Source organism: Rhineura floridana, chromosome 3 (assembly GCF_030035675.1).
Source record: "Rhineura floridana isolate rRhiFlo1 chromosome 3, rRhiFlo1.hap2, whole genome shotgun sequence".
In the NCBI taxonomy this organism is placed as follows: Eukaryota; Metazoa; Chordata; class Lepidosauria; order Squamata; family Rhineuridae; genus Rhineura; species Rhineura floridana.
In genome coordinates, this window is record NC_084482.1 from 201,735,544 (window position 1) to 201,760,247 (window position 24,704).

General features: G+C 44.8%; 1 protein-coding gene across 6 annotated transcripts; it reads right to left on the minus strand.

Annotated features, from left to right (window-relative positions):
• Nucleotides 1-4,326: 4,326 nt before the first annotated feature.
• Nucleotides 4,327-21,991, minus strand: LOC133381087 (zinc finger protein 232-like). 6 transcript variants are annotated; one of them, XM_061619607.1, is made up of 7 exons: nt 21,895-21,991; nt 20,872-20,887; nt 16,957-17,669; nt 15,802-15,928; nt 13,524-14,111; nt 7,993-8,637; nt 4,327-7,900 (listed from the first exon to the last, which is right to left on the minus strand). In XM_061619607.1, exons 1-6 carry the CDS (start codon nt 21,955-21,957, stop codon nt 8,000-8,002), a joined length of 2,145 nt encoding a protein of 714 aa, XP_061475591.1. In that variant the 5' UTR covers nt 21,958-21,991; the 3' UTR covers nt 4,327-7,900; nt 7,993-7,999. The 6 variants fall into 6 exon arrangements, with proteins under 6 accessions (XP_061475591.1, XP_061475592.1, XP_061475594.1 ...); XM_061619608.1 differs by lacking the exon at nt 21,895-21,991 and adding an exon at nt 21,256-21,578; XM_061619610.1 differs by lacking the exon at nt 20,872-20,887 and having other exon boundaries at nt 21,895-21,963.
• Between the last annotated feature and the right edge of the window lie 2,713 nt (nt 21,992-24,704).

Consider the following 24,704-nt stretch of genomic DNA (forward strand, 5'->3'; position numbering starts at 1 on the left):
CTGAAGTGTTGTTGAACCGATTGGGAGCAGTGACCACAGTGCTATTAAATTAAACATACATGTAACTGGCCAATTGCCACGAAAATCCAACACGGTCACATTTGACTTCAAAAGAGGAAACTTCACAAAAATGAGGGGATTGGTAAAAAGAAAGCTGAAAAACAAAGTCCAGAGGGTCACATCACTCGAAAATGCTTGGAAGTTGTTTAAAAACACTATATTAGAAGCTCAACTGGAGTGCATACCGCAGATCAGAAAAGGTACCGCCAGGGCCAAGAAGATGCCAGCATGGTTAACGAGCAAAGTCAAGGAAGCTCTTAGAGGCAAAAAGTCTTCCTTCAGAAAATGGAAGTCTTGTCCGAATGAAGAAAATAAAAAAGAACACAAACTCTGGCAAAAGAAATGCAAGAAGACAATAAGGGATGCTAAAAAAGAATTTGAGGAGCACATTGCTAAGAACATAAAAACCAACAACAAAAAATTCTATAAATACATTCAAAGCAGGAGACCATCTAGGGAGACAATTGGACCCTTGGATGATAAGGGAGTCAAAGGTGTACTAAAGAACGATAAGGAGATTGCAGAGAAGCTAAATGAATTCTTTGCATCTGTCTTCACAGTGGAAGATATAGGGCAGATCCCTGAACCTGAACTAACATTTGCAGGAAGGGATTCTGAGGAACTAAGACAAATAGTGGTAACGAGAGAGGAAGTTCTAAGCTTAATGAACAATATAAAAACTGACAGATCACCGGGCCCGGATGGCATCCACCCGAGAGTTCTCAAAGAACTCAAAGGTGAAATTGCTGATCTGCTAACTAAAATATGTAACTTGTCCCTCGGGTCCTCCTCCGTGCCTGAGGACTGGAAAGTGGCAAATGTAACGCCAATCTTCAAAAAGGGATCCAGAGGGGATCCCGGAAATTACAGGCCAGTTAGCTTAACTTCTGTCCCTGGAAAACTGGTAGAAAGTATGATTAAAGCTAGATTAACTAAGCACATAGAAGAACAAGCCTTGCTGAAGCAGAGCCAGCATGGCTTCTGCAAGGGAAAGTCCTGTCTCAGTAACCTATTAGAATTCTTGGAGAGTGTCAACAAGCATATAGATAGAGGTGATCCAGTGGACATAGTGTACTTAGACTTTCAAAAAGCGTTTGACAAGGTACCTCACCAAAGGCTTCTGAGGAAGCTTAGCAGTCATGGAATAAGAGGAGAGGTCCTCTTGTGGATAAGGAATTGGTTAAGAAGCAGAAAGCAGAGAGTAGGAATAAACGGACAGTTCTTCCAATGGAGGGCTGTAGAAAGTGGAGTCCCTCAAGGATCGGTATTGGGACCTGTACTTTTCAACTTGTTCATTAATGACCTAGAATTAGGAGTGAGCAGTGAAGTGGCCAAGTTTGCTGACGACACTAAATTGTTCAGGGTTGTTAAAACAAAAAGGGATTGCGAAGAGCTCCAAAAAGATCTCTCCAAACTGAGTGAATGGGCGGAAAAATGGCAAATGCAATTCAATATAAACAAGTGTAAAATTATGCATATTGGAGCAAAAAATCTTAATTTCACATATACGCTCATGGGGTCTGAACTGGCGGTGACCGACCAGGAGAGAGACCTCGGGGTTGTGGTGGACAGCACGATGAAAATGTCGACCCAGTGTGCGGCAGCTGTGAAAAAGGCAAATTCCATGCTAGCAATAATTAGGAAAGGTATTGAAAATAAAACAGCCGATATCATAATGCCGTTGTATAAATCTATGGTGCGGCCGCATTTGGAATACTGTGTACAGTTCTGGTCGCCTCATCTCAGAAAGGATATTATAGAGTTGGAAAAGGTTCAGAAGAGGGCAACCAGAATGATCAAGGGGATGGAGCGACTCCCTTACGAAGAAAGGTTGCAGCATTTGGGGCTTTTTAGTTTAGAGAAAAGGCGGGTCAGAGGAGACATGATAGAAGTGTATAAAATTATGCATGGCATTGAGAAAGTGGATAGAGAAAAGTTCTTCTCCCTCTCTCATAATACTAGAAGTCGTGGACATTCAAAGAAGCTGAATGTTGGAAGATTCAGGACAGACAAAAGGAAGTACTTCTTTACTCAGCGCATAGTTAAACTATGGAATTTGCTCCCACAAGATGCAGTAATGGCCACCAGCTTGGATGGCTTTAAAAGAAGATTAGACAAATTCATGGAGGACAGGGCTATCAATGGCTACTAGCCATGATGCTGTGCTCTGCCACCCTAGTCAGAGGCAGCATGCTTCTGAAAACCAGTTGCCGGAAGCCTCAGGAGGGGAGAGTGTTCTTGCACTCGGGTCCTGCTTGCGGGCTTCCCCCAGGCACCTGGTAGGCCACTGTGAGAACAGGATGCTGGACTAGATGGGCCACTGGCCTGATCCAGCAGGCTTTTCTTACGTTCTTATGTTCTTATGAAGCAGTGCCAGTTGCCCACAGCCACATCTGCAGAACAGCAAGTACCATGGTTTGGCTTTGAGAAAGCTTGTACATTTGTGAGCCAGAGTGGGAAAAATGTTGTACGATGCAATTACTGCCTTCCAAGGATCAAAAATCTGAGATCAGCTGTTTCCCCCTCATCCAATGTGAAGAAACCTTTTGAGGTAAGCCTTTGTCATGCTGGTCCTCAAAGAGTGTCCATTGTCTATTTATGTTTAAATTGTGAAGTTCCTCTTCCATTTTTTCTTGGATTCATGCTTTGTTCTTCTTCCTCAGAGGGCACACCCTGAGAAGCTGAGAGCAATTGAAGAAGCAATAAAGGCAAGGAGACGTGGCCTTCCTGAACCAATGCATGACACCCCTCCTCCCAAAATGCTGAAGCAGCAGCAGACAACCCTTGAGAGGTGGGGATCTGGCAGGGATCTGCTTCTTCTGGCAGCCTGCGTACACCCTCGCTTCAAACTAGATCGGCTGGAATCGTGTCAGGCCACCACCCATACCAACAAGTAAGAACATTAGGGAAGCCCTTTGGGTGGATTACTCCAAGGGAAATGTTGTCTCAAGGGAGGCATCAGAGGGCTTAAGGTGGTAGGCAGGGGCTGGGCCTTTTCTTCCTGGGGCTCCTCATCACAACCTTGGGTTGCTGCAGGTAATCCTTAAGGGTCTGCTGTGCTGCCCCATGAGTGTGGTGACTTGGTCACCTTCCTACCTTCCATGTCATCATCCACAGGCTCAGGCTGGACCCTGAACCAGGGGACATGACAAGCATCAGGAAATGAAGAGCAGATGATGGTTTCCTAACATATATGTGTTAACATATCCTCTCTCTTTCTTAGATACACAATGGAAGCCTTGTTGAAAGCTGAAATAAAGATGGGTGTACTTAATGAGGACAGTGATCAGTCTTCAGATAAAGACCAGGAAGGAGATGACTTAGAAGATGGCTTCTTTAACTTTCTGCCCCAGGGCAAGAAGTCAGCAGTGGACACTGCTGAGGAGGAACTGGTGAGGTACCTGAGGTCTCCCAGCAGGGAAGTGTCATCACTCCATGGCTTTCCACGTGTGCTGCGGTGTTTTTTGCAGCACAACACAGGCATGCCTTCAAGCGCCGCAGTAGAACGCCTGTTCAGTACTGGTGGCAACGTAATGACTGTAAAAAGACATTCCTTGTCTGACATGCTCTTTGAGCATCTTGTTCTTTTGAGACATAACAGAAACATATTATAAAAGCATTTCAAGTGTAAAATTTGATTTCAAGAGTTGGGGTATCTTCATTGCTTGGGGGGATGTGAGATTCTGTTATGCCATTATGTTAATCTTATGGATAAATTTTTTTATTCTACTACCCCCTGTGTGTGTGTGTTTATTTTTAACATTGTTTTAGGCTTCTTAGATGTGCAGCAGCCAAGGCCAGCACCTTGTAGGAGTTTTTTTTTAAAAGTAACTGAAATGTAATTGTAGTGATTACTTTTGAGAAAAAGTAAAGTAATCAGTTACTTTCAGAGCAATTGCAATTGTGACTGTAATTACTACTTTTTGGGCCAAGCAGTTGTAACTGTAATTTATTACTTTTTAAAAGTAATCTTCCAAGCTCTGCACAAAACAGAATGAATACTCATTATACAGGTTGTCTGGAAGCAACCAAAGTGGACATTTATTATTATTATTATTGAAATTTATATCCTGCCCTTTCTCCCAGAAGGAGCCCAGGGTGGCAAACAAAAAGACTAAAAGCACTCTGAAACATCTTAAAAACAAAAGACTTTAAATCCTATTAAAACAAAACATCTTCAAAAATGTATTATTTAAACAAAACACCTTAAAAACATCTTGCAAAGCAATTCTAGCACAAATGCAAGCTGGGATAAGGTCTCTACTTAAAAGGCTTGTTGAAAGAGAAAGGTCTTCAATAGAAAAGATAGCAGAGATGGCACCTGTGTGATATCTAAGGAGAGGGAATTCCAAAGAGTAGGTGCCACAACAATAAAGGTCCACTTCCTTTATTGTGCAGAGCGGACCTCCCGATAAGATGGTATCTGCAGGAGGCCCTCACCTGCAGAGCACAGTGATCGACTGGGTATATAAGGGGTAAGACGGTCTTTCAGGTATCCTGGTCCCAAGTTGCACATGGCTTTGTACACCAAAACCTTGAACTTGGCCCAGTACCTAATGGGCAGCCAGTGGAGTTCCCTATTCCATGAAGACATATGTATGTTATTTAAGATGGCACAGGACATTTTGTTGTTTTTGCTGCGAAATGAAACCTTTGCAACAGACAAGTCCAGTGTCTGCACAGTATCCTTTATTTCTTTAAACTGAATTTATATTCCATCCTTCATCCCAAAGGAGCCGGGTCACACTCAGAACAAAACAGAACGTGCAGGAACAGACAGTTTATAAGTAATTATTTTTGTAAAAAAACCAACCCCATCCTCACCTAACTATACAGTGGGATACATGAGAATGATATTTTAGAAATGAGCTCTCTGAATTATTAAAATTGTATCAACTCATTCCCACCCAAAACCCATTTTGAACAAAAAGTTGATCAACCACGGATTCTAAAGCATCAAAACCAGACACATTCATAAACCATGAAAGAATAGGTAGGAATAACGTGCTGACACATTTTCTGCTATGTGTTCTGGACAATATATAGCATTGTGGCTGGAGGGAGGGAGGAACATCTTAAGAGAAAAATCTTAGCACGAATCCTCAGCTGACTACAATTCCTAGACTTCTTGGCAGCCAAAAGGGAAATTATGGCTATAAACGGTACCAAACCAATATGCATTTGTAGCGATGAGAAGCACCTCTATTCACTGAGGAACTCCTAAGTGCTTGGGTTTCCTGGAACACAATGGCTACATTCAGACATCAAGATAAATCAGGGGCTGCCAACATGGTGCCCACAGGCACACATGCACCCCTAGGACATCTTCCTTGGTACTTACAGGGGCTCTCCTTTGACCCTCCCTTCCAACAAAATTAGATCTAACCATTTCTGCAGTTTGCAGATATGCCAGTGAGCCTTAAAAGGTTGGTGTCTCCTATGCTAAATCGACAATGGGGAATCTGTAGGCCTCCAGATTCTAGATTCCAACTCCCATCAGCCCCAGCCATCACAGCCAATGGCCAGAGATGATCACGTTCCCCACCCCTCCTCTAACACAGCTTCAAAGAGGCTGGAAGTTTCCACTCCTGTTTTTGCTTAACCATAGCTTTTGCTTAACCATAACCAACAAACTGTACTTTACAATTTGACTGAAGCAACCAAACCTGGAATCAGGGGAAAAGATAGGGTGGTGGTGAAGTACATGAACCCAAGGCTTGACCATATCACCATGGTTTAGTGCAGGAGTAGGGAACCTTTTTCATACTAAGAGCCATATTCCCTTCTAGACCACTTTCCAGGGGCCACGTGCCAGTGGTGGGCAGACTCAGAGGCAAAAGTAGGTGGAACAATGAATGCAAACATTACCTTTGTACAGCAGGCTAGTTTCAACATGCACTCACTCGTTGCTCTCTTTCCTCCCTCCAGGGAAGCAAGAGGCATGGTCAAGAGTTCAAGAACACCTTCCAGCCAGGCAACAATACTTGAGGAGGGTGTGAAGCAGGGCCATGGAGAGGGAGCTATCCAAGAGTATTTGGGCCCTGGGTCTGAGGTTCTCCACTCTTGGCTTAATGTAATGTGCAAACCAGATTACTGTGGCAAGCACCCTTCTATCCCAACTGTATGGCATGTATTTCTACAGAGATCAGTGTGTCTGCATTGTCCCCTGAAGTGTAAATTGGTGCATGTATGTATTTTTCACACCTCATTTAGCGTTAAAAACTTTTAATTGGTTTAGCTGACAAGATCATAACCACCACCAACAATTATGTGGATGTTGTTTTTTAAAAAAAGCAAAGGTAAACCAGAGAACAGATAATGTCCAAAAAGAACCTCATGTTGGCCTGTTTGACATGACCAGTTGTCATTTTAAAAAGGGCTCAAGCACCATTTTGGCAGGCAGCAAACTGTCGGCCCTAAGAATTGTGCATTTCGTTATCTGTCATCCAGGAAACAACTTACAAATGTTCCCAACTTCCCTAATTCCTGTCAAATTATCCCAAGGGAGCGTAAAGGAGAAATTCTCCCTAACATTTCCACACCTCAGACGATTTGATTCAAACCAACATTCATAAGCATGGAAAATGAACATGTTGTATTAGCACAAGTTTCCCTAATTGGCCATGCACAAGCTTCCCTGATTGGCTACTCACAAGCTATGCCTCTGTCCAATTCCTCTGAGCTACAAGACATTAGCTGACTCATGGCACCAAGGGATGGACAAGCTCTGTGCTATCCTGATGGCTTCAGGTTTTCAGACAGAGCCCAGGATTCTCTTTCCTCAGTCTACTGGGTGCCTACATAAAAACACATGACTAGACTGGGAAGACCAGAGACCACCTTGGACATTTAGTGTCTTGTCCCTATAATACCACAGATGGGGGGGACCAACGTCCTTCCATGTGTCGCTGGGCTACAACTCCCATCATTCCCGGCCATTGGCCATGCTGGCTGAAGTTGATGGGAGCTGGAGTCCAACAACATCCAGAGGGCCACTCACAGGCTCCTTACATCTGCTATGTATTATCTTTGGACAAAGAAAGCTTGCTTTGCAGTCAGATTAGAACTATGTTCTCTCCTTTTATTTTTGACTTACATTTCTGTTCCACACTTCTCCATGAAGCTCAGTGCAACAGATATTGCTCTTTCCTTCCCTCCAACATCTTATCCTCATAACAACCCTGCAAGGTAGGTTTCACATACAGATGGGTGACTGGCTTGAAGTCATCCAGTAAACTTCACAACAGAGGAAGGATTTGTATTATCCCCTGTATTCCTAGGTCTAGACCAGGGCTGGGGAAAACCTGTGGCCCTCCAGGTGTCATTAGATTTTAGCTCCCATCAGCCCCAGCCACCATGGCCAATGGTTTAGGATGATGGGAGTTGTAGCCCAACATCATCTGGAGAGACTGCAGGTTTCCCCACCCTGGCCTAGAGCAATAAACTATAATATCACACTGACTCGCTAGTAATTTTCATGTTTTAAAGTACAAGGGATCCCATGTCCTAGAAATTAACTATGTCTCCAGGAACAAAGATCACCCAAGAATCCTCATGTAGGCCCCCTTGAGTTCCATCATGGAAGAAAATCAGGATATAAATATTTGTTACTCTATTGCACAAATTTGCCTCTAGGTTTAGGCCCTCTGCACCAGCCTACACTTTGTTGTGAGGAACCTTTTTGTCTTTTTTTTTTAAATGAAGGGCCAGTGACCCATTGGAAAAATCTATGGGATGGTTTCCAAACAGAAGCAGTGGCAACTGACTGGTGCCCGTTGGTAGGCGGAGCCAGAGGAAATGGTAGGTGGAACCAACAATGTCCAGAATCGTCTTCTATAATCTGCAAAATAAAAATTAAAAAATCATAACTAATCCGCTCCAGCAGAACTTAAAAAAAATATATAGAAGGAAATATAAAAACTATCAACTCACCGGCTTTTTAATGCGATACTTGAGGCTGCACTTCTTTGTTGAGCCCTGTTTCGTTTGCTGGCATCAATGGCGTGGCTGCTAATAGCTGGCTTTCCAAGTTCGTATCTGCTAATCCAGCACCCTGGGGGTCCTTTGCAAGAGACCTTTCCATACTCCGAGCCATATTCTTTATCTGCGCTGACACTCTCCTGCGGGAGAAGCTCACACTCTCAAACAGTTTCAGCTTCTCGGGAGCCAGGAGAGCGGCAGTCGCAACGATGCACTCCTTTACAAGCTCACCTCTCGAGAGTGGCCGCAGTTTTTTGGAGACCAGCTCGCTCACTACGCAGCTGGCTTGCTCCACGCTGTCCATTTCCTTTCTCGGTTCTGGGGCAATCCCTTGCTGGGTGTGCAAGTCCATCTTCAGCGCATTGACCTTCTCCTCGCGCACCTGCCCTTGAAACTCTTCATACTGGATGTGCTTTGTTCTGTAGTGCCTCTGGAGGTTGGCTTTTTTCATGACAGAGAGGGCTTCCCCACAAATCAGGCAAACGGGCATGCCTTTCAGCTCCACAAAAAAATAGTCATGCGTCCATTTCTTATTAAAAACACGGCACTCCAAATCTATTTTCCTTTTTTTGTGTGCTGGCATTGCGACCAAGTGATCTAACAATACAGAAACAGATGGAGTGGTTAGCTGAATTTCTTCTGGGGCATGGGAGAGAAGAGCAATAATTGCTGTGCAGTCAAGAGACAATATCAAAAGTCAAGAACACACCACCATCATCCTGTGCACCATCTTGGGCCCTATGATTGGCAGGGGAGGCCCGGTTGGTGGTGACTCCACTGGCTGCTGCCTGGTTGGCAATGAACCATAGCAGGCCCTTCTTGGTGATGGCTCCCCATTTGTGCAGTGCCCTCCCTGGTGAAGTGCCTTTGTCTCCCTGTTGTTTAACTTTCAAGCGGAACTTAAAAACATTCCTGTGCACCAAAACATTTGATGGCTGAAAGATATGGTTATTGGCAACCTGCAATTAATAAATGTGCGGGTATGTGATTGTTTTTTAAATATGCTCTTATTTTAGTTTTAGTTGCATTGCTTTAACATTTGGGCCTTCACTGAACTGGGTTCCTTTGGGAGGAAGAGCAGGGTATATATTTAATAAATAAATAATAAACAGGCCAGCTATCAGTTCAGGCTAGATTAACAGTAGGAAATGTTAAATAACTATCACCCAGCTGCAAATATCACCTTTGGGTGGGGAGGGGGCAAGATGCCTGGACTGAACATAAGGCACATAAGGCCATCACCTTGCTGAAGCTAAGAGGTCTCAGACTGCCTGGGAACCGTACGTATGCCACCTTGGGTTCCATGATGAAAGAAAGGCAGGTTATAAACGTAATAAATAAAGAAGAGTGGTGGTAGGTACAACTTCAGACATGCTTCAAGGAAGCTTGAGCATCTGGGGCGATGAATCTGGTTTTAGGCCTGGATTTGGACTGAAATTGTGTGGTTGCCCGTTTGATGACCTTTAATGGGAGAGGGATGGGGGGATTGTTAAGGATCCCTACACCCATGGGCATTCTCAGCGGTGACCCCATGCCTCTGAAATGACCTCCCCTGAGGTGCATTTCACTATGACATTGTGGTAATTTTGTTGTCATTGTGAGGAAGGGTGAGATTTCCTGGACTGAATTTTAATTGCTGCTGCTTTGGTTTGCATGGAATTCATCTTTGCTACAAATGTTTCAATGTTATTTAGTTTTTGGTTTTCATTTCATGTATCCCCCCACTGGGACCTTTGCGCGAATGACAGACTATAAATATCCCAGTCTGCATTGGATTTGGAATTGACTTTTTTCCATATGAAATTGTTTTTAATATACAATAATTTAATAAATTGGTTTCACGATGAAATCACTTAGAGATGTTTTATGGGAAATAATGAAATGTGGTGCTGGAGGAGAGCTTTGCACATACCATGGACTGCAAAAAAGACAAATAATTGGGTGTCAGAACAAATTAAACCAGAACTATCACTAGAAGCTAAAATGATGAAACTGAGGTTATCATACTTTGGACACATAATGAGAAGACATGATTCATTAGAAAAGATAATAATGCTTGGAAAAACAGAAGGGAGCAGAAAAAGAGGAAGGCCAAACAAGAGATGGATTGATTCCATAAAGGAAGCCACAGACCTGAACTTACAAGATCTGAACAGGGTGGTTCATGACAGATGCTCTTGGAGGTTGCTGTTTATAGGGTCGCCATAAGTCGTAATCGACTTCAGCGCACATAACAACAACAACAATACAGAAAGAAATTAAGAGCGGCTGTTAGGGTCTTGATCTCTGTTTTTTGGAAAGTGAGTCATGTATTCCTAAATGAATAAACAGAGAACTATTCTAAAGGCTTTATTGATATATGCAGGACTGATTGCTTTCCTCACTCCAACTCTGTCTCCTTGTTCCAATGTCTTAATGCAGGTGTGGGGAACCTTTGGCCATCCAGATGTTGCTGAACTGCAACTCCCATCATCCCTGACCATTCACCCGTGTTTACTGGGGCTTACTGGGGAGTTGCAGTTCAGCAACATCTGAAGGGTCAAAGCTTCCCCATGCCTGACTGATTAAAACATAGTGGAGCTATTTGAGCAAAACAAAACCGTTGCCACCGCCACCCCCCCCCCTTTCCTCTGGGCTCACTGTAGCAATGTAAGTAAGTTTATTTCGGTCAAAGACCAGCAAGGGGCTCACTGTAGAGCATCTGCATAATCTTGCCTGCCAATGACACACTCTCTCTCATGCATATGCAGCAGAAGAGGAAGCAGTTTGGGTCCTTATATGGGGCAAAGCATGTCTGGGGGCTTGATCCCCAGAGGGGCAATGTGGAGAAGCAAAAGTGGGCACAGAGCACCCAGAGAGCCGGATGGCACCGTGGCGGGCAGATGGAATTAGGGACACCGGAAGTTGCTTCAGACAGTCTCAGGCCCACATGTCCATCGAGCTCAGGGCTTCAGGCAAGGGTCTCCCCGAGCCCTACCTGGAGACACCATCTGCATGAAGAATGGGTGCTTTGCTACTAAGCGATTGCGCCTCCCCATTTTATTTATTTATTTATTATACTTGTATACTGCCCCATAGCTGAAGCTCTCTGGGCAGTTTACAGTAACTAAAAACAAATACAATTTAAAATACATCTTTTAAAAAACAATTTAAGACACAATTAAAAAATTTAAAACAATTTAAAAAACACATGCTAAAATGCCTGGGAGAAGAGGAAAGTCTTGACCTGGCGCCGAAAAGATAACAGTGTTGGTGCCAGGCACACCTCATCAGAGAGATCATTCCATAATTTGGGGGCCACCACTGAGAAGGCCCTCTCCCTTGTTGCCAGCCTCCCAGCTTCCCTTGGAGTAGGCACCCGGAGGAGGGCCTTTGATCTTGCACGTAGTGTATGGGTGGGTTCGTATCGGGAGAGGCGTTCCATCAGGTATTGTGGTCCCAAGCCGTGTAAGGCTTTATAGGTCAAAACCAGCACCTTGAATTGAGCTCGGAAACATAGAGGCAGCCAGTGCAAGCGGGCCAGAATCGGTTTTATATGTTCGGACCATCTGGTCCCTGTTACCAATCTGGCCGCTGCATTTTGCACAAGCTGCAGTTTCCAAACCGTCTTCAAAGGCAGCCCCACGTACAGTGCATTGCAGTAATCTAATTTAGAGGTTACCAGAGCATGGACAACTGAAGCCAGGTTATCCCTGTCCAGATAGGGTGTAGTTGGGCCACCAACCGAAGTTGGTAGAAGGCACTCCGTGCCACCGAGGCTACCTGAGCCTCAAGTGACAGAGATGGTTCTAGGAGAACCCCCAAGCAATGAACCTGCTCCTTCAGGGGGAGTGCAACCCCATCCAGAACAGGTTGGACATCCACCATCCGGTCAGAAGAACCACCCACTAGCAGCATCTCAGTCTTGTCTGGATTGAGCCTCAGTTTATTAGCCCTCATCCAGTCCATTGTCGCAGCCAGGCACCGGTTCAGCACATTGACAGCCTCACCTGTCTGCTTCTGGCCTGCGGGAGGAAGGTTCCCTACTCCAGTTCTATATGCTGCTTGGGAAGTGAAAGCTTTGGCTTTACATGGGAAACTGAGGCACCACCCCCCATGCCTGGAAGACTATCAGCAAAGTAGGAAGGTGGGGTGTGTGCCACGCTATAGCCATCCTTTTCGTACTTTTTTGGAATTTTAATTAGGGAACCCTCTGAGGGTGCAAGTCTATAAGGCTGTTTAAAAAAACCTGCCGAGGTCCACCTTTCACATACAAAAATACATACATATAGACAAGACACATATTGTAGCCAGTCTCAGTCCATGCCTGATAATGGTAGAAGACTACTAAGAACGCTAGAAGAACGTAAGAGGCAGATCAAGGGTTTATCTCATGCGGCATCCCGTTTCTAAGAACAGACCAGATGCCTGTAGCGATACAATACACTAATGTGGTGTAGTTGTTAGAGTGTCGAACTAGGACTTGGGAGACCAGGGTTTAAATTCTGCCTCCGCCATGAAGCTCAAGGGTTGACCTCGGGCCAGTCAATCTAACCTACCTCACAGGGTTCTTGTGGTTATAAAAGGTAGATGGGTGACAGAACCATGTGTGCCATCCTGAGCTCCTTTGGAGAAAGGGTGGGATATAAATATAATTAAATGAATTAAATAGTAATTATTATAAATAGGGAATAAATTAATAAAATCCATGGGCTTTCAATTCATACCTGTTCTACAACCTAGGAATCTTTATAACACAGCTAGTCAACATGGCTGTCCAAAACATCTGGAGAGCACAACTCCCATCATCCCTGATCACTGCCCATGCAAAGATGGAGTTGGAATCCAAAACCTCCCGAGGGCACCACATTGGCTACCCCTGCCTTTCAGAGTTCTAACCTTGGGTGGTATTCAATGCTAATCCTATTCAGTGGATATCCACTGAAGTTAACAGACATGATTTGCTTAGGTTCATTAACTTCAGTGGGTCTGTTCTGAGTAGATCTTCGCTGAATCCACCCAACTCATGTCTGTTTTAATCTTTTTTCACAATCTAAACCCCTTTAGAGGACTTCCTCCCCACCCCAGTAACATTCTGTGCTCTGTAACAGAATGGGTTACTATCCCTAACAGATTCAGCACTGCCCCTGAACATTTTAACAGCTTCTTTCCCCTGTATGTATTCTCTGATGCTTCCTAAGGTCTGAGCTAAAAGTGAAACATCTCTCGCACTTGGAGCCTTTGTATAGTTTCTCTCCTGTGTGGGTCCTCTCGTGTATGACAAGGTGTGACCTCTGACTGAAGTTCTGCCTGCGGTTTGAACACTGGTACGACTTCTCTCCCATACGTACCCTTTCATGCATTATAAGGGTGGTCCTAGTGCCAAAACATTTCCCACATTCAGAGCAATTACATGGCTTCTCCCCCGTGTGAGTTCTCCTGTGGATGAGAGGCTATCTTCTTGAAGCTTTTAGCGCAGTCTGAGCAATGCTATGGTTTCTCACCTGTGTGGATTCTCTTATGTCTCACCAGCTGGGAGCTAATCCCAAAGCTTTTCCCGCACTCGGAGCACTTGTACGGCTTCTCCCCTGTGTGGGTTCTTTTGTGTGAAGTGAGCGACGATTTCCAACCAAAGCTTTTGCCACATTCTGAGCACCGATATGGTTTCTCTCCAGAGAAAGCCCCCTTGTGTACAGGAAGGGAGGCACCAGTTTTCAAGGCTTTCCCACACAGGGTGCAGTTGTCCAGGTCTTCCCCCACTTGCATTCTCTGACTCTTTGGAAAGTTAAAGCTGTGACAAAGATTTTCACACTCTGTGCACATATTTTTTCTCTCGCACTGAAGGATTCCTTGTTTCGCTGGGCTTTCACATACACTTGTGTCACCTTCCTCACAAGGCACATTTCCCCCAGCTCTTTGCCATGGAAGGTTATGCTGGAATGTTTCTAGTCCCTGCTGATTCAAATGCCATTCTTCCTTGTCCTGATAGAGCAAGGCATTCTCTCTGGCTTCTCCCAATGATGACTTGAATTCAACTTGCTTCAGTCTTTGCAATGGAAAATTTCCCTCTTTTGACTTTGCTTGCCCATTGCCTGTGGGAGAAAGAAATATCTTTTCCAGCTCTACAATACAGTCTTTGAGACAGGGTGACCAGAACAGAATGCAGTATTCCAAGTCCGTTTGTACTACAGACTTGTATAAAGGCATTACAATATTGGCAGTTTTACTTTCGATCCCTTCCCTAACATTATTTATTTATTTATTTCCCGGCCTTCCTCCCAGAAGGAGCCCAGGGGGCAAACAAAAACACTAAAAGCACTTTAAAACATCTTTAGAACAAAAGAATTCAAAACATCTTAAAAATATCTTTAAAAACACCTTAAAAAGCAAGTCCAGCACAAATACAGACTGGAGGGCCCTGTTCTATGGTAAAAGCTGTCCATTTATTCCTACTCTTTGCTTCCTGTTAAAGAACTACTCACTGATCCATAACAGCACCTGTCCTCTTAACCCAAGGATCCAAAGTTCACTCAGCAGCCTTTGGGTGCGGAGCTAATGATCCCCAACATGGCATTCGCCTTTTTCGAAGTTGCGCAACCTAGATCTACTTCTTCAGCAAGCTATCCACTCTGACCCCAAGATCCCTTTCCTGGTCAGTATCTATAAGCTTAGACCCCTACTCTACACCCTGAGCAGATATGTGAAGTTAGGATTTTTTTGCCTCAGTGTGCATCACTTTTACACTTCCTTACACCAAAGTGCATTTGCCATTTTATAACCAGTTCATGCAGTTTGGGGAGATCTTTTTGGAGCTCATCACAATTGCTTTTTGGCTTTACCACCCTCCATAATTTGGTCTGAGAGCCAGTGTGGTGTAGGGGTTAAGGTGTTGGACTACAACCTGGGAGACCAAGGTTGGAATCCCCACACATCCATGAAGCTCACTGGGTGACCTTTGGCCAGTCACTGCCTCTCAGCCTCAGAGGAAGGCAATGGTAAACCCCTCTGAATAACGCTTACCATGAAAACCCTGTTCATAGGGTCACCATAAGTCAGAATTGACTTGAAGGCAGTCCATTTCATTTTTCATGATTTGGTCTCACTGGCAAACGTGGCCACCTTAATACTCACCACAAACGCCAGATAATTCATCAACAAGTTAAAAACCACTGGTCCAAAAACAGATCTTTGGAGACCACACCCTCTGTGGCACAGGTGGATAACCTGTGGCCTTCCAGATGTTGCTGGACGGCAACTCCTGTTGTCCCTGATCACTGGCTATGCCAGCTGGGACTGATACGAGTTGCAGTCCAACAACTTCTGGAGGGCTCTGCTCTGTGGTAAAAGCTGTCTATTTATTCCTACTCTTTGCTTCCTGTTCTTTAACTGATCCGCAAGAGCAACCATCCTCTTAAACTATGGATCCAAAGTTTGCTCAGGAGCCTTTGGGTAAGGGGCTCACTCAAAAGCTTTTAGAAAGTTCAAGTATACAACGTCTATCAGACCACCCTTACCTGGAGATCCCTGGGACTAAACACAGGCCTTTTGGCATGCCAAGTACGTACTGTGTCACTGAGCTATTGCCTCCCAGCAGGCATGAGGAACCTGCGGCTCTTCAACGCCATCAGTGCTAGACACCATGGCCAGTGGTGAGAACGATAGGAGTTGCACTCCAACATCAACTGGAGGGCCACAGGTTGTCCCCTCCCTGCTCTAGAGCCTATGCTGGAATCATCCCCCAATGGCTTTGCAACACTGAGATTCGGAGACAGGAATCCTTACCCAGCAACATGACAAAGTTGTCACTCTCCCGGGTGGTCTCTGGAGGAAGGAGCAACTCCTCGGTGTCCGATGGATCCTCCTCTGACTTTGGGGATTTAATAGTCACTATTTGAAAAGGTTCCGGAAGCTGGAACAGGAAGAGAGATGCAACGAGTGAGATGATGTTGCGCAGTGGCTCAGAGACTCGATCTGAAACTTTGTGGAAAATTTTGGTTATGACCCTCTTCAAAGAGAAAGAAAGGAGGGGAATCTCTCTCCCTCCCACTCCAAATTATCTAACTTTTAAAATGATATAAATCAGTGGTCCCCACTTTCCCCCCCAAGGACTATTTGAAGAATGCTGAGGGCCTTGGTGGACCACTTAATGATTTTCTTCTGCCTGTTACAGCAATTGTAATGCGCTCTGCTAGATGCTGTACGTTTTTTTAATTGTATTTTTATTGCTTCTTTCATATCTTATTGTTATTTATTGTATTATAATTTGAATTCCATAGAACCCAACTGGAATGAAGCTCATGGTCTGCAGACCACAGTTTGGGAACCCCTGGTATAAACTATTATACCTAAGAAAATTAATATCTAATTTAAAAATAACATCTAAAAGCTGCTCTTCTACTTTGCTCAAGTATTTTTACAGATCATGCGAGGCTCTAATTAACTAAGTGTAAAATAGTTTTTATTTTATTTTTTTAGCGTAAAAGATTTGGTATTAGTAATAAGCCAATAGCTTATTTTTGTTTATTTATTTACTATTTGAACAGTGACATAAGGATATGTGTGATTTTTTAATGATATTTGTGTACACATTCTGAAATGTGTAAGAAATATATTTTTCTTCTATATCTATATATTGGACCGTCATTTGTCTGTCCATCTCTTCTCTACGCATTCAGAGGCCTCTTAAGATATCATAACCCAATTTTGTGTGACAGTTCTTGCGATCAAGTAGCAGGTTTCCTTCTACGTATGGCTACAACTCGATGCCATTTTGAATCAAGACGGCGGACTGAACCTTTCAAAACTGCAGTGATTTTGATCAAATTTCAGCAAGAAAGGAACAAATTACATTGGTCTCTTAGAATCCCCAAGTAACACTGGGTACTTTCACCTAGTATAAAATAAACCTGAAGGTCCCACTTTGTGAAACGTTCATACCTTTTTCCCCACTTGGTCGGCCTCTTGCAGCCTCAGCAGGAAATCCTCTGCCAGGGCCAGGGCCTGCGCACAGGTCTCCGGGCCCCGTTCCCTGACCCAGCACTGCATATCCAGGGGTAAGATGGCCAGGAACTGCTCCAGGGTTACCAGCTCCAGGATCTGCTCCTTGGTGTGCCTCTCTGGCATCAGCCACTGGCAGCAAAGTTCCCAGAGCTGGCTCAAGACTTCCCGGGGCCTTTCGGCCTCCTGGAAGCTGAAATGGCGGAAGCGCAGGCAACGCATCTCCAAGCTGAGGGCTCTCTCATCCGAAACCTCTTCTTTAACTTTCACAGAAAGATCCAGCCTTTGGTGGGCCTCGTGGGCTTCTCTGGGGAGGCCAAGGAGGGCTTGGGCCACACGTGCACCTGTACGTGTGCCATCAACAATGGCCTTGAAGGAGGCCTGGAAGTCCTTAGTATCCTCCTCTTGTGTGAGCTTAGATATCTGTGGATTTTTCCATCCTGACTGAGGGCTCTTCATCGTCTTCAGGAACTCTTGCCACTGGCTATCCCAGCAATGCTCCTCTGGTTCTTCTTTAATTTGCCGCAGAGTATTTTCCATCTGAAACTCTCTCAAGGCCCCAGTTGGGACAACCTGAGGATCTTTCCCTCCTGCCTCTGATCTCTCCTTCTGCAGAGGTCTTGATGGGTCTCGATCTTCCATTGTTATTCTGGCTGCAGCACAGAGAAAGGAACTGAGATTCAATACATGCAAACAGGACCATCCCCATCAGTTATATCAGACATGTATTTATTTATTAGATTTATATCCTGCCCTTCCTCCCAGTAGGAGCCCAGGGTGGCAAACAAAAGCACTAAAACCACTCTAAAACATCATAAAATATATGATGTTTTATAATATATATTACAACAAAACATCCTTAAAATATATTACAACAAAACATATAAGATATTTATATATTTAAAATATATTACAACAAAACATCCATAAAACCTTATTAATACAAAACATCTTTTTTAAAAAAGCTTTGAAAACATATTAAAAAGAAATTCCAACACAGACTGGGATAAGATCTCTACTTAAAAGGCTTGTTGAAAGGGGAAGGTCTTCAGACATGGCAGGAACCTGTGGCCCTCCCGATGTTGCTGGACTCCAACTCCCATCAGCCCCAACCAGCATGGCAAACGGTCAGAGATGATAGGGAGCTAGAATCCAGCAACATCTGGAGGGCCACACAGGTTTGCCATCCCTGCTTCAGATGCTGCATGTTTCAGGGCTGGTTCTATCATAGGCTCTTCAGTCCAAAGTGGGCAAGAACATCTGGCGGGTCACAGGCTCCCCGGTCCCTGGCCATGAGCAAAGAGGTGTAAACTGCACAGCCAATGTGCACTTATGGGGAAAGGCCATAGCTCAGTAGCAGAGAACATACTTTGCATGCAACAGGTCCCAGATTCAGTTCCTGGTCTCTCTAGGTAGGCCTGAGAAAAGATCTGTTCCTGAGACTCCGGAGAGCCGCTGCCAGTAGATCCCAGGTGGGGAAACCTGTGGCCTTCCAGATGTTGCTGGACTCCAACTCCCATCAGCCCCAGCCAGCATGACCAGGGATGAGGTAGTCTAGGGGTAACCAAGGTGGTGCGTGCACACACGTGCCCATCCCCTACCCTTCCCTTCTGAAATTAGGCTTGAAAGAAGCATTCTATCATAGCTAATAAAATATATTGCAGTGCGTGCTTGGTTGTGGTGTGTGTGTGTGCATGTGTGGTGTCCACAGGTTCCTCCTGTTTGCAAATGTGCCCACAGCCCCAAAAAGATTGGCAGCCCCTAACATAGTCCAACAACATTTGGAGGACCACAGGTTTCCCACTCCTGAGTTATATTGCACAACAGATCCCTAAAAACAAAACAAAAATCTGTTACACCAGTAAAAAGGCAAACGGGTTCTCTCAGATTAAAGGTTAACACGCTCCCCGTAGGGCCTACGAAGATGAAAAGCACCCTGCAGGATTAGACCAATGACCATCTAGTCCCGCCTCCTGTTTCTCACAGAGGCCGAACCAGATACCCCCAGGGAGCCTATAAGCAGCTGATATTCAGGGCAAGATGCCACCTCTGAACCTGGAAGCTGCACAGGGGGTGGGGAACCTTTTTCAACCCCGAGGGCTGCATTCCATTCTGGGTCACATGCCAGTGGTGGGCGGAGCTGGAGGCAAACAGGAGCAAAGCAACAAATGTAAATATCACCTTCGTACAGTAGGCTGGTATCTATACACACACACCCTCTCTCTTCCCTTCAGGCAAGCAAGATCAGAATTCAAGGACATATTCCAGCCAGGCACAAACACTCATTGAGGGTGTAAAGAGGAACACAGCCTGGGGAGAGTGGGAGGGGGTAAGGCCCGGGAGAGTCCCAAGAGCCAGATGGAGAGGTTTGGAGGGCCACATTTGGCTCCTGCGCCTGAGGTACCATATAACAACCATGGCTAACAGCCAGGCATTTCTCTACCCCTTCTTTAAAGCCACTAATCATTTAGGAAGAAAAGGGAAAATTCAGGAACAAAATAAACAAACAGGGGTTTCAGCTTTTCCAGGCCTTCACATCTCTAGCCATCGCAACGAATTCCAAAAGTTAACCGTGTGAAGAAGTGCGTGAGGAGATGCCAGCTGAGGCGTGCGCATTCTCTGTCCTCCACCACCAGTGTAAATGGGGAAGATACAGAGATGGGGAAGAGCGAGGCTCAACTGCATGGCAGAAAGCAACTGACCTCGAAAGCTGCAGAAGGAACAAGGCAAGCGGGGAATATGCTGATCTGATAAGAGGAGTGAAACTCCAAGAATAGAAATGCAGAATTGTGAGGGACTCTGCAACCATTAAAAAGAGGGAACAGAACGAAGTATTCTGGAAAAGGGCATGTCTTGTTACAGGTCCCATTTATGTCACTGAATACCAGTTGCTAGCGATGGATGAGAGCGGTCTGCAGCCCTCATGTCTGGCTGGCCACTGGTGGAAGCAGGATACTGGGCTAGATGGCTCCTTGGTATGACTCAGCCAGGCTCTTCTTATCAGTGGCCAGTCACTACCTCTTGTTGCCTTACCATAAATTGGAGCATGGCTGCATTCTGAGGTTGGACTGTCGTTCCTTTTACTCCTGCTTTCCCTTCTTTAAATTTGCGCAGGGATGGGAACCCCAGTGGTCCTCCACATATTGCTAGACTACAACTCCCATCATCCCTGACTGCTGGCTGCACTGGGATCGGCCATGCTGGGCAGGCAGAGTCCAACAATGTCCGAAGGGGCTAAACGTTCCCCTTCCCTGTGTTTGCGTCTCCTTGCTCTACTGAGAACAGCTGTACAGCCGTCGCCACATCTGTTTTGTTTCTTTTCTACTTAGCAAAGTTTACCAAAATCTAGTCAACAAAAAAAGCCCTGCAAAGTGGTTTATACAAAACAAAACAAATTATAGTTAGGAAAATATAAACAAAACCAAACTTTAAGAGCAAGTACAAACATTTATCAAAACAGATAAGGAGAAAGGGTGGGATATAAATTTAATTAACAACAACAACCTGCCCTTGCTCCCAATGGGAGCCCAGGACACTAAAAAAAAAGTCTTAAAAACAAAAAACCAATCCCAGTACTGATGTAGACAAAGTAAAATCAGCAGTTTTAAAAGAAATAAATAGAATAAAATTACACATGTACATAGCATAGCCTTGCCTCAACAAAAAAAAGTGCTTAGCAGGCGCTGAAAACAATCCAGCAAAAGCGCCTGCCTGGTATTAACAGGCAGGGAGCTCCAGAGAGTAGGTGTCGCCGCACATAAGAATCGATGCCTTACAAGTGCATGATGCGGTACACCCTTGTCACAGGTTTGGGTATTGAGTATTACATCACATTTTATTTGTATGAATCATTACCGCTCAGAGCCATCGGCTATCACCATTCAGTACATGTAAAAGAAGAAAAAAACACAAAATACATTAAAATACATGATTATTACATTTTATTATTTCACAGTTCCTCCAAGGTTCAAAGCAGCACACCACGGATCTCTCCCACATCCATTAAAAAAAAATCACAACAACCCTCTGAGGTAGTTTAGGCTAAAAAAGAGTGACTACCCAAAGATCACCCAGTGAGCTTCATGGCTGGCTGGCCGGGGATTCGAACCCGGGTCTAGACTAGCCCCTTCCCCACCATACAGCACTGGCTCTGTATTGGCAATCCTTCTCTTTGAGTCCAGTTCTCTCCCGGCTATTTCTCTTTTTCCTTCCCCAATCACCACCTTCCCCCCCCCTCACCTTCTTCCAGCTGCAGCGTCGCTTGCAACCCCTGGGACGACGCGATCCAAAATGGCCCAGAATTTGAGATGACCAAAAAAAACCACCCCACAAACGAGCTTCTCCCACCTGGCCAAGGAGAAGCAGGAACAAGAATTAAGCACACCTAAAATGTCCTGCGCCTCTCTAGGAAACGCAGCTCTCTATCAGTTTAACCCCTAAGAGCCGTTCCTTGCAGGCTCCTGGTTCCCCCCTAAAATCCAGAACGGCCTCTCTGTCAATTAAAGTGATGCCAAATAAAATCAAATGAAAATGAAACAGTAGCGGGATTTTGTGAGAGCAGGGATGCGAGTTGCGGACCTCCAAATGGTTTTGGACTCCAACTCCTATCACTCTTGATTGCTGGCCGTGCTAGCCGAGGCTGATGCGAACTGGAGTCCAACATCCTCTGGAGGGCCACAGGTTCCTCGCCTTTGTGTTAGAAACACCTGAGAACTATGTTTTTTAGAACTGAAACCTTTCCAACGTTTCACCTTTTTTTAGCCCACCGCTAAACGCAGAACCGGAATGCAACAGAATGGCCTGGAACAGATATTTTACAGAGAATTGTTTTGCAAAAGCAGATATACACAAGGGCATTCAAAATCAAGGGTAGCCAACCTGGGGCTCTTCCATAAGTTGCTGGCCTCCAATTCCCTTCAGCCCATCAGCCCCAGCCAACATAGCCCAATGGTCAAGGAGGATGGGAGCTGTCCTCCACCAACATTTGGAACATGGGAATATATCTGCAGGAACACCCCACCCACCCCGGCCTGGAAGTAAACCACTGGCGTTACCTAGGACAGGGTCTTTTCAGCACTGGCACTGAATCTTGAGAACTCCTCCCTGGGGAAGTTCACTCTGCCCCTCCTTGGTGGCTTTCCAATGATAAGTTAAGGTGATTTTATTTCAGAGAGCTTTAGAGGTTCCCTGCTGTCGAGGTGCTTTCTTTCTGGCTGTTATGTTGAACTATACTGGATTATTATTTTTATCAAAGTATGCCACTGGTACATTTTTTTTTGCTTTACGATCTTTACAGTTTCATGTTTTTGGCATAATATGTTAAAAAATGTGTATTTGTTCACCCAAGCTTTTTCAAATTGATAACATCAGCAACATATAGTATAGGTCACTGTGAAGCTGTGGAATTGTATTTTGTGCTATTTTATATTGTTATATTATTATTTATTAAGTTTATATGCCGCCTTTCCTTCAAGTCCAACGAACTCAAGGTGGAATCCATGGTTCTCCTACCCATTTAATCCCCACAACAACCCTGCCAGGTAGGTTAGGTTGAGAGGCAGTGACTGGCCCCAGGTCACCCAGTGAGCTTCATGGGTGAGTGAGCATTTGAACCCTTGTCTCCCAGGCCCTAGTCCAACACTCAATTACATCACACAATTTTATTGTGTATTCTATGTGTTTATTCTTTTGTACACTGCCTTGGGATTTTTAAATATTAACACAGTTTTTAAGAATTGTAAATAAAATAAAAATTTTCCTCTATCAACAAGCCTACTAAGTGGAGATTTTTGTCCCCATCAGTATCTGTATTGGATTTGAAATTGTTGTTATCTATGTAATTGTTTTAATTTTTAATATATATGCAACAGTTTTGCATATATTTTATTGTGCTGTGAAATCACCTGAACCAGGAACCAATTAATAAATGCAATAACAACAACAATATACAGTGCTGTAGGTGTGCCCTGCAAGTGTATGTCTCAATACAAAGACACACAGCATCACTTTGTCCCCATTCCTTCCATGCAACCAAATTTGAAAAACAAAGAATACATTACAAAATAAAGTTTAGCATCTCAACAGACCAGACAGCGGTTATAGTGTCTGTGTCTAAATTTCAGCATCTCCAACTTACGGATAGCCGGCAGGAGGGGGGGCCGGCAGAGAAGGAGCCACCCCAGCTGAACGCAGGCTCTGTCAGGAGCTGTGTGGGAGAGCTGGACAGGAAGAGCCTGCTTCCATAAATAAGTCTATCGGGGAATTAAGCTCTCCCCATAGACCACCATTGTAATTATTTTACTCCACCAGCCTGTTTGCCGGCGGAATTCTCGTGTGCATAGGGGCCAGAGGGAGTGCTCCAAGGGGGACTTGGATCTCACGTAAGGCCCCCCCGCCACACCCTCAGAACGCCCCATTTTCAGAGCTACTAGTGGCTTCTGCCAGCTCTCTGTCCATCCGGCTGGCTGTTCCTGGCAGAGTCCTGGCGGCAATGCAGCTCAGCCGGGACAGGGGGTCCACCTCGTCCAACTCTCCCCAGCCTGGCGCAAAATCAAGTAGGATTGCACCCGTCTTCTATAAGCACCAGCATGATTCAAGCATGGGAAGGATAACGTACACCTTGAGAGCAGAACTACCAGGCCCCACTTCACAGAACAGTATCAACAACTACTAACTATGTAGTTTAATAATGTAATTTGTGAAGTGTTATTACTAAGAAACATAACTATCCTGTTCTGATAAATGTTTTTCCTTTATTTTCAATCTTTCTCACCTTAAGTTAAACCTAAAAACTTGTTTAAAGAAAGTAGTAACATTTGGTTTGTACGAAGATTTAGGGAAGGGGCCCGTCATGCATCTTGTCCTGGGCCCAATGCCACTCTCAGACGCCCTGCTTTGGACACACCCTTTGTCTGGAAAAGATCCCATCCCCCAATGCCAGATGTACATATACAGAGAATAAAGAAACTTATTTTTATTTTCTGCTGAGCCCACTCCCTAATTTTTGCCATAGGCAAGGAAACTTATTTCCAAGGTGGCTTGTCCTGATGGGGAGATTTGTCAATCTCACATCCAGCAATTTCCCCCCAACACCCTTCAAGTTTTGGGAGCCAATAGGAGCCCTGTTCAGGAATAGCCCACATGACAAAATGAATGTCGGTTTTCTGATGGTACAGAGACTTCTCGGACAACAGATTTTTCTCTCTCATGACACATCAGTATTTATAAGGCCCTTCTTCTGAGTGTTCCATAAGCTCTGGAATTCAACTGAAACTTCCCCCACAGCTTAGAGCAGAAATGGGAAACCATTAGCCCTGCTGTTGGACTCCCAGCTCAGAAGATGAGCCCTGCTGGATCTGGCCAATGGCCCATCTAGTCATAGAATCATGGAATTAGAAGGGGCCCATAAGGCCATCAAGTCCAACCGCCTGCTCAATGCAGAAATCCAAGAGGTGGCTGTCCAGCTGCCTCTTGAAGGCCTCCAGTGTTGGAGAGCCCATCATCTCCCTAGGTAATTGGTTCCATTGTCATACCGCTCTAACAGTTAAGAAGTTTTTCCTGATGTTCAGCTGAAATCTGGCTTGAGCCCATTATTCTGTGTACTGCACTCTGGGATAATCAAGAAGAGATCCTGGCCCTCCTCTGTGTGACCACCTTTCAAGTACTTGAACAATGCTATCATACATCAG